Source organism: Egretta garzetta, unplaced genomic scaffold (assembly GCF_000687185.1).
Source record: "Egretta garzetta isolate BGI_Z169 unplaced genomic scaffold, ASM68718v1 scaffold217, whole genome shotgun sequence".
Lineage (NCBI taxonomy): Eukaryota > Metazoa > Chordata > Aves > Pelecaniformes > Ardeidae > Egretta > Egretta garzetta.
Window position 1 is genome coordinate 974,034 of NW_009260395.1, and position 10,807 is coordinate 984,840.

Genomic DNA, 10,807 nt, shown 5'->3' on the forward strand with positions numbered 1-10,807 from the left:
GGTGGAGGGGGCGGGGGGCACAAAGCAGAGGAGCTGAGATGCAGGATGGCACCCTTGAAGGTAGTGCAAGGTATCTCCTTCCCAACCTCCCCTACCCATGCAGTCAGTTTAAAGACACCTTGAGAGTTTCATGGCAATACTGATAACCCCACGCCGTCCTTCTTGGCAGAAAGGCTCCAAGGAAATGCGATCTCAGCTGTAGTGGTTCATCCTATTGCCAAGGAAGACAGCTTGTCATTACTTCATTCAAACAAAGCTTATTTTAAAAGGCAACAATTTTAATTTTTTTTACTCTACATTTCCTCTGTATTATGAGATATGTTTTACAACCCTGTCCTGTTAAATGTCTGAGTGCAGCCTAAACAAGGACCTGTTGGACAGACTGGGAAGATTTCCACAGGTATGAAGGAGCTTTCGAGCATGGCCCTAGGCAGCACAAACCCTATGTCTGCTTTCAGAAAGGGAGCAGGTCTGTGTGCTTGCTGCTTTTAACTAGGACACGACCGCCCTCGACGAGGCATTGCTTTCAGTGTCACCATCCCTGTTTCTCTTGGCTCACCCAGTTCTTATTTCTTTTCTTTTTTTTTTTTTTTCTATAGAAATATATATATGGAATAAGAGAAGTGACAGGTCTCCTTTTGTTATGCCATACTTTTTAAATTTCTGGGGCTTGAAGCCTGTGGCTTGCAAGGATGTATGATAAAGCCAGGTGCTCCATACTACCTTCTGTTGTCCTATTGAATATTACATTTGGGATGCAGACTCTTCCTTTTTGCAGTCCTGGTGATGTTCTCAGCAGCCCTAGGACAAGAATGAGACATGACTTCACCTGAAAGTTAATTCACACATGAACCGTCAGATCCATTGTCCTCTTCTGTCTTCCCTCCTCTAGTGAATAACAATATTCATCAGTCCCTTAGTGCAGAGAGACAAGATAGTTATTCTGCCTTTTCCTTCTTCCCTCTAAAGAAATCCTCATTTTAACAGATTCTTTGAGACCTGCTGCACAAGCTTGTTGTCAAGCATTGGAATGGGCTGCCCAGGGAAGTGGTCGAGTCCCCATCCCTGGAGGTATTTAAAAGATGGGTAGACAAGGTGCTTAGGGACATGGTTTAGTGATGGAATGGCAGGATTAGGTTAACCATTCGACTTGATGATCTTAAAGGTCTTTTCCAACATAAACGATTCTATGGTTCTAAGCTCCTGCCTGCCCTCAGTCCAAGCTCCTGCCATTGAGGAGATTTGGGAATTAAGGGGTCTGGAAGGTGTCCTTTAGTGCCAAACACTGTCCCTAGCACAGGGTGCTCTGTGTTAAGGTGTTAACTTTCTTCACATTTCAGTTTCCATTAAACTTGTTTCCTTCTCACAGCCATTGTCGTGCAGTCCTCAGTGAAGCAAACTTCCACCAGTTTCCTGGCTGATGCAGTGACAGTGACAACTGGGTAAGAGCCACATACTTTAGCGTTGAAAATGCAAATACATATTTATAAGACTAAACTGCTAAAATACCAAAGTGTCAACTGGTTCCATGTGCAGTACTTCAGCTCTAGGGTAAGCAACTTGCTTGTGAGCGTATTTGCATTTTATTCAGCACTAGGGAAAAATGGTTTCAGGGTGACAAAACTGACACTTTTTAAGTCTTCAGTTTCCTCTTTCTCTTAAAGTTTAAAGTAGAACTTTCCAATGCAACTTATCATTAGCGTTTGACAGCACTCTTGAGTTCCCCTTGCAGCATTAAAACTTACTTCATGCCCCTCATGGCTGTATTCCTTTTATGCCTGTAACGTGGTGACCCTGAAATGGGAAGGGAAATGCTTTGCTTCAGTGACTATTCCTGAGGTCAGGATTATTGTAACTGAATGCACTCGTATACCAAACCAACTCTTCTCAGGAATGTAAAAGTCATTTTGCTTCAGTATTGAGATAGTGAAGATCACCACTCAGAGTAAAGAATGCAGTTAGGGCTTCAGGTCTTCTGCTGCTCTTGCTGAAGCAGCACTTGGAGTAAACCCAGACTCAGTGTTGCTGTTCACTGGCTTTTCTGCTCTGCTATGACCTTTACAACTTGTGGAAGCAAGGCTGATACCTGCCTGGTCCAGTTACAAAGATGCCAGTGATCTTCATACTGCAGCTCATCTGGGATTCGTGATATAAATTACACGGAGTTGGATAGAGGCACCAGCTGGAAAAGTACCAAGCAGCATCAAGATGTCTTGAGATAAATAGAAATAGACAGCAAAAGATCCAAGATGATGCAGGTCCTGGAGGTGAGCCTGGTGAGGCCAACAAGTCATTCTGTCCCTGGTTAATTATTCTCATTTTATTCCTCCCGATCCAGATACAACCTTGGCAAAAGCTAAATACCACGGAGGGTTGCTTCATCTGACAGTCAAATGCCTTTGACAGCACGTAGACGTAGACAGTTACAGCACATGAGAGAACAAATGTTCTTCTTTTATACATGGCTCATCGGCCCAAACTTGCAGTTGGCACATTATTGGATGAAGAGCAGAAGTGTCTGTAAAACGTATAAGGTTCACCAAAACAGTGCCTATGGAACTCTTCTATCACACCACAACAGAGTGCAGTTTATGTGTCCCACATGTATTGCAGACAGTTCAGAGAAAAATAGGAATATTTTTAATTCTTTCACATTCCCTAATGTATATTTGCCCTTCTAAGAAAATTACTTTGGAATGCACAAATGTTTTATAAATTTTTATCTGTTTTCAAACCTTTGTCTTGGTTCTAGTCAGCAAAACTCACAGCACTGAGTTCAGCCCTGACAGAAAACACATGGGCTTTAATTTCCATTAATTGCAACCAGTTACCTTATTGCTATTTATTCATTATTTTTACCTATTTATTATTAACTAAGCATTTCTCATCAGACATTATATGCTGAGATTTGGTGTTATCAGTTTTATCTACAAATGCTGGTTTTCTGCAGTTCACAGAGCCTTGGAAAATTAAAATAACAAAAACAACTTCATCATAGTAGATTGTCCTATCTGCATTTGTTGAGAAAATGTAAGTCGCAGAGCTGCCGGAAGAAACTGTTCCTATTAATCCCACCCCACTTAGGGATTAGTTGCATGTATCACATACATATTTCATATCATTTCACCTATTACATTATAATATTGCTCTTTATAATGATCTTTTTATAGTACTGCCGAACCTATAAGTACTTAATTTTCCTTTAATAGAAAAGATTGTTGTCCCGGGATCAATGTCTCCCACAGAGAAAGTAAACATCTGTTTTGCAAAGCATTTCTAAAGCAGCAGGAGACCATTATCCTGTGACAACATTCTATTACAATTACTTTATTGCAGTCAGGCAAAATGAGTGATGTGTAGCAAATTTATTCTTTTTTCACATCCTGCCAAACCTTCCTGTTTTTTATCCAATGACTTCCATCTGGAGTATTGCCTGGAAGGATGGCTGGGGCATTCTGCCATTTGTCATTAGATCTGTTGAATTACGATTGGCCTAAAGAACAGATCAATTTTATGTTTCAGCTACTCAGAAATAAAGTTCATGGGCAAGATACAGCAGATTCACATTGTCCAAAGTTGATGTTCTAGTAATCAGGTTATGTTTGAGTCCATCGTGTTGCACGGCATATTATTGAAGGAGTAATTAATCTACTTTGCACTGCGAGATGAGATACTACATAATGAAGGCAGCAGAATCTGGGTCTTAGTGCTCATGAAATGTCATCAATCTGTGACCCTCAGCACACTGCTAAGAGTTTTGTTCTCATGGATGAGAAAAGCAAAGTACCGGTGACTGATATCACGAGTCTCGCACTACATAGCAGATCAATAGCAAAATCAGGAATTCCTTGTTGCCTAATCTAACTCCAAGACAACTTTAATCAGAATCAATTGGTTTGAAACATGAATGGTGAACCTCAGATCCATTTGTAATTTCAGGGATTTCACTATACACACTTACAGAATCATAGAATGGTTTGGGTTGGAAGGGACCTTTAAAGGTCCAACCCCCTGCAATGAACAGGGACATCTTCAACTAGGCCAGGTTGTTCAGAGCCACGTCTAAGCTGACCTTGAATGTTTCCAGGGATGGGGCATCTACCACGTCTCTGGACAACCTCTTCCAGTGTTTCACCATCCTTATCATAAAAAATTTCTTCCTTATATCTAGTCTAAATCTACCCTCTTTTAGTTTAAAACTGTTACCCCTTCTCCTATCGCAACAGGCCCTGCTAAAAAGTCTGCCCCATCTTTCTTATAAGCTGCCTTTAAGTGTTGAAAGGCCACAGTAAGGTCTCCCTGGAGCCTTCTGTTCTCCAGGCTGAACAAGCCCAACTCTCTTAGCCTGTCCTCATAGGAGAGGTGCTCCAGTCCTCGGATCATTTTTGTGGTCCTCCTCTGGACCCGCTCCAACAGGTCCACCTCTTTTTCCACTGTGGATCCCAGAACTGGACACAGTGCTCCAGGTGGGCTCTCACCAGAGCAGAGGGGAAGAATCACCTCCCTTGACTTTCTGGCCATGCTTCTTTTGATGCAGCCCAGGATATGGTTGGCCTTCTGGGCTGCAAGCGCACATTGTTGGTTCATGTCCAGATTTTCATCCACCAGCACCCCCAAGTCCCTCTTGGCAGGGCTGCTCTCTGTCCCTTCATCCCCCAGACTGTATTGATACCAGGGGTTGCCCCAACCAGGTGCAGGACCTTGCACTTGGCCCTGTTGAACCTCATGAGGTTCACATGGGCTTACTTCTTGAGCTTGCCCAGGTCCCTCTGGATAGCATCCTGGCCCTCAGGCATGTTAGCTGCAGCACTCAGCTTGGTGTCATCTGCAGACTTGCTGAGGATGCACTCAATCCCGCTGTCTATGTGATCAGTGAAGGTATTAAACAGTACCAGTCCCAATACAGAGCTCTGAGGGACAACACTTGTCACCTGTCTCTGTCTGGACATCGAGCTGTTGACCTCTGAATATGACCATCCAACCAATTCCTCATCCACTGAACAGTCCATCCATCAAATTCAAATCTGTATCTCTCCAATTTAGAGAGAAGGATGTTGTAGGGGACCATGTCAAAGGCCTTACAGAAGTCCAGATAGATAGACAATAACTGTAGCTCTTCCCTAGTCCACTGATGTAGTCACTCCATCATAGAAGGCCATTAGTCAGGCATTAGTCAGACAGGACTTGCCCTTGGTGAAGCCATGCTGGCTGTCTCAAATCGCTTCCCTGGCCTCTATGATGATCTTCCCAGACACAGAGGTGAGGCTTACAGGCTGGTAGTTCCCAGGGTCCTCCTTTCTACCTTATTTAAAAACAGGAGCAATGTTCCCCTTTTTCCAGTCACCAGGGACTTCACCTGACTGCCTGCCATGACTTTTCAAATATCATGAAGAGTGGCATAGCAACTACAGCAGTCAATTCACTCAGGACTCCAGGATGTAACTCATCAGATCCCATGACCTGATTACGGCCTTTCAGTACCTAAAGGGAGCCTATAGGAAAGATGGGGAAAATCTTTTCAGTAGGGCCAGCTGTGTCAGGACAAGGGGTAATGGTTTTAAACTAAACCACGGTAGGTTTAGACTAGATATAAGGAAGAAATTCTTTACAATGAGGGTGGTAAAACACTGGAGCAGGTTGCCCAGAGAGGTAGTGGAGGCCCCTGGACAGGTTGGATGGGGCTCTGAGCAACCTGATGGAGTTAGCAGTGTCTCTGCTCACTGCAGGGGGGTTGGACTAGATGACCTCTAGAGGTCCCTTCCAACTCAGAACATTCTATGATTCTATGATTCTATGTATGTTGACATTCCTCAGGTGGCCACAAACCTGACCTTCTTTTACGGTGGGAGGAACTTTGCTCCCCTAGTCCCCATCTTGCGGTCCATCCACTCAAGAGGTATAGGAGGAGAGGTTGCCAGTGAAGACTGAGGCAAAAATGTTGTTGAGTACCTCAGCCTTCTCCTCATCTGTTGTTACCAGTTTGCCAGTCTTGCTTTTCAGGAGGGTACACTTTCTTTGACCTTCCTTTTCTGGCTGACATAACTATAGAAGACCTTCTTACTATTCTTTGCATCCCTCGCCAAATTCAGCTCCATCCACACCGTGGCCTTCCTGACCCCATCACTACACAACCGGGCAGCGTCCCTATACACTTCCCAGGATACCTGTCCCTGCTTCCACTGCCCATGCATTTCCTTCTTGCCCTTGAGTTTGACCAGCAGGTCTCCACTCATCCATGCCAATCTCTTCCCTTCCTTGCTTGACTTCTTACACCTGGGAATTGAGAGCTCTTGCGCTCTATGGAAAGCATCCTTAAAGATCTGCCAGCTCTGTTCTGCCCCCTTGTCCCTGAGGGCAGTTTCTCAGGGCATCCTATTGACTAGCTCCTTGAACAGCTGGAAGTCTGCTCTCCTAATATTCAGGATCCTGATTTTACTCTTCTGGCTTGCCAAAGAAGGATCAAAACAAGATGTCAAGGATGTGGAAGGAGATAAATGGTGGAGGAAGCTACTGAGGGAGTGGGGGAAAAAAAAAAAAAGAATGCCCAAATAACAGTGCTTTGACTCAGATTATTAGGTCAACTGAGATTGCAGATCTCAGGGACAACTTCTGAGGGAATATAGCTTCAATGAATTGTCTAGAAGGAAGACAGAGCTGGCTAAATACTAAGACTTAAAAATTTATAAATTATAAAAGAAAAATATAGCATAGCACTCAAACCCTCTCATTTCCATTTGGCTTGCATGGAGAGCCAGATTTACTGAATTCAACACTGGGTGAGGTAAACTGAACCTTTTCTTGATCAGCACTCCTGTGTCGTGAGTTGTTAACAGGTAACAGAGGCCCCATGAGTTCTCCCTCAGAGTTACCTATAAACCGCATTCAAACTTATTTAGAACACCAAAACAAGAAGATGCTGATGGGCATTTTAGATGCTGGTCTAGAACTACCTCACCCCAGCACTCTCTACAGCTGAGTCAAGCCACTATTTATAGAAGAACAGCTCTCTACAGAAACCACTGTGTTTTCACTGTTGCAACTGTATTTATCCCAGATAGACCTCCTGCTATAAGCAGTTTTTGTAAGGATATCAACGTCATCATTCAGGCTAATCCAAAGAAAATATAATGATAGCTACATTTGAGATTAAAACCAATTTGTTTTCAAGCATCCTCTGTATCGTAGTGGGAGTTCAAACAGACATTTTTCTAGACTTGTGGAGCAGCTCACTGCACTCTTCATATACCACGAGAATCCAAGATGTCAAGGGCTTTAAGAGCTTCTTGTGTCCTAGGCAGAGGCTGAGTTGAACCAGGACTCCCACATTTTCTCAAATGGCTGCTAGGACTGCCTCATCTCCTGAGGAAAAGCAGAGCTGATGTCCATGGGGCAGGGTACTCCTCCTGTCCTGCTGCTCTGGCTTGCTTGTAGGAATTCCCCTTGGCAGTCTCTCGCACAGCACATGATATTTGCCAGGCAGCACTGGGCTAGGGATGGGCAGCTCTGGAAGCAAAGGCAAGGAGTTAGCAGGTAGGTCCTGAGAAAATTGGGGTAGTGACAAAGTACTGACGAGGCTTTACCAGATTTTACCAAGCTGACCTGATGGAGGGGTAGTTTGCTAAGGCAAGCAATGCTGCACAGCATCTGGGAGATGACCAGCCTGCAGCAGAGCTTGTATGAGGAGGGTTTTCTTGACTAGCTCATCCAGGACCTGGCTGGGACCGTGACCGCAGGTTCTACCAAAGGAGGCCAAACCAGTGTATGTAGTACAGTGTTGTACTGCACCTTCCCTAGTGTCGTCCGAGCAAGCTGGTCCTTTCCACAGATACTAGATATTTTATTACAGTTCATCTCTTCACAAATGGACACCTTATAACAGATGTTTTCCAATTTAAAGATTGCAAAATGTAAATCATTGTTATTAATGTTCTCTCACCAACTGGCCTAAGATTAACTCACACTGGCATCTTGTCTGATTAGATTACCTTTTTCTTTTTTGTCTTAAGGACAGGAAATCACACAATATTTTACCAAGACTTGTTTAAAGGTGAGACCTCATATCATATAACAAATGGGAGCACTTTCTCTTGGAAGCTTCTTTGCAACTCATAATGGATGAACTGATTAACAAATTTTCTCAATGACTTGCTCCCTTGAAGCACAAAAAGGAGTGAAGAGGTTTTACTTATATATAGTTTCAGCAACAGGAGGGGGTGGGGAGAGAGAAAGCGTGTGCTCGTACCTATAGATGTAGATAATAAAAAACTATTAAGATAGTACCTGAGCAAATAAAAAATACCTACAATATCTTCCTACAGGATATTATTCACTGAACACAGCCAGCCAAAATGTTGTCCAAATGAAAGATCCTGTTGAGCTTCCAGATAAAATCTATTGTAATAAAATCTACTCTATTTCACCCAGCGATGGCAAACGATCTTATTGTGAAAGCAATTTCTGCAAGCAGGTCTCTAAATGTACATAGCTCCTTATAATGCTGGTACGACTGTCCCAGCCTCTTTGACTGGTCGTATCTTCAAAGTGAACTTCAGTTTGTCTCTGCTTAATGTTGTTTAGTGGTTTTAAGCACTTAGCAGTGTTCAGGAACCTTACCAGATGTGCAGCTATCTAACCTGCTGATGTCCTGGCTACTCATGTAAAAGAATCCTAATATTTTAGAGAAATTTTTACAAAAGTTGCAAAATATGGTGACTTAAGTTTTAGCATCAGTTCAGAATCCATTTTTCTGTTCCTTCCATTCTTCTCTTGCACCTTTAGTCCTTGAAAACATAATTGCTCTTTTTACCTCATTCTTCAATTTCACTTGGCTCCTTAGAACAAGGCTACAGGTAAATACCAAGGTAAATTATTTTCCTGTCATTTAGTTCCTGTCACTTTGGTTTGGTCCAGGAATATAACTTTCAAATAGGAGCACTTGTGAGACTCAGGACACTGTCACTCTTGCTGATGTTGCTTAGCATCAGGATGCCACAATTTCATATTCCAGAGTTTCTTGTGTTCTTTGCAAAACAGACCATTGGTTCCCAGAGGAATATTTCTATGCAGAGAGTAGCGCGAATATTAATGGGAAAGATGTGCACTGAGAGTGTTTAAATAAATATATTTTATAATGGTAACACAACTGGAAAATCATGTATATACATATATGTAATTTCAGCTTCAGAATTTGAGTTGGACTCTGTCTAAAATGTTCTGTTGGGGGGGAGGGAGAGGAGACAAATAAACAAAAAAAAAAGGAAAATATAGGGGGGAAAGCCCAATCCTTTTCTTTATGAAAAACTAATTGATTCTCAAGTCCTCTTTCATGTCAACATATTTTTTGCAAAAAGTCCGAGTTACTGTGAGGGAATCATGCATCTGGGGGGGTTGCCATGTGTTTGCCATAACACCAATATTTTACTTTTGTGCCATGTTTCATTTCAAGCTTCTCAAGGTGATTTGCAAGCAATTACAAAGCAAATGTCTATAATGTGAATAGGCTTGGACAACCAACCACAATTTCACAGTGGATTTAAAAGCACTATGGGCCAAATCCAGTAGTTTTCATCCATACTGATGTCAGCTGGGGTGCTCAGCACCTTGCAGGAAATCCTCAGGACTTCTCTGAATCAGGCCCTGGGTGAATCAGTCTCAAAATCTTTTACAAGAAAGAAAAAAAAATCCACAGGCAAGATACGTACTGCTACAATAGGAATTTAACTGCTTGTAGCAATGCAAAAATAAATCCTAGCTACCAAAAACATTTGCTGCTAAAGGAACAATGTTTTAAAAAACTGGTCTCTTCAGATAAATAAAACAGATGTGCAAAGTGTTTTTACAGAAAAGTACCATTAAGACCCTGAAACAATGGAACTGACTTAAGAGAATGGCATTTAGCATTCTGCAATTAAAGCCGATAGGTAAACCAGATTTATGGAATATTTCTCTTAAAACGACAAGGTAGACCTAAGATGTCACTGCAGTGGTGCTGCCAAGTGCCTGGTTTGTAGAGAGTGAACACTGCAGGTCAGGTTATCCACCAGTAAAGCTTTTTACAAAATCAGTTTTTCCCTTCGTTCTTCAATAATGAGATTCAGCTGAAGCTAAACCAGAGAAGTTAAAAATACCTTCTGTAAAGCAATGAGAATTTGATTCCAAAAAGGTGAAAGTGCTAATACAGTTGGTTTGAACTATTTTTAGTACTAATCTGTGCACAATACAAAGCTCCTGTAAAATATCATGCCCTGTTTTTACCATGAGTGACATGTATGCCTGCTGTATCACCTCAAATTGCTGACACTGTTTTTAATTCATGCACGTGGTTTATCTTCAGATAGTGTCATGTTGTCCATCTACGGACAATCGTTTAATGCTTTACATGACTCAACATGGACAGGGTGTCAGAAATGTTAAAAAGCAGTTTCGCTGTTGGTTGGATACAAATGCAATGCAATACAAAGGCATTGCAGCAGAAAGAAGCAGGTTAACATTAAAAACATCTAATACTACCTCAAATGCTGAACAATTCCCCAAATTTCGAGAAGCACTTTGAACTCACTGCAGGTGAACACATAGGAAAAAGCTCACAGCATTGCCATGTAAGCTTAATCAGTTCATCATATAGCAGAAATTAATTTTTACTTACCACAAAAGCATTAAAATGGCTTAATGCAGACAAGATTTGAAAATCAAAGAGAAAAATGTGAAATTACACTAAGGCAAATTATAGAAGTATGAATAAGAAACACTGATCTTATGGCCAAATAAGTTCCTAAATAAACAACTTTTTAAGGAAATCTAGGAAATA

General features: G+C 42.0%; 1 protein-coding gene across 1 annotated transcript in view; it reads right to left on the minus strand.

The window, feature by feature from the left end:
• The window catches only part of GUCY1A2 (guanylate cyclase 1 soluble subunit alpha 2), a 167,547-nt gene extending 162,598 nt beyond the window's left edge, over window positions 1-4,949 (minus strand). The window contains 1 exon segment of the mRNA XM_009643053.2: window positions 4,747-4,949. Coding sequence (XP_009641348.1) covers window positions 4,747-4,949 — 203 coding nt within the window.
• Between the last annotated feature and the right edge of the window lie 5,858 nt (window positions 4,950-10,807).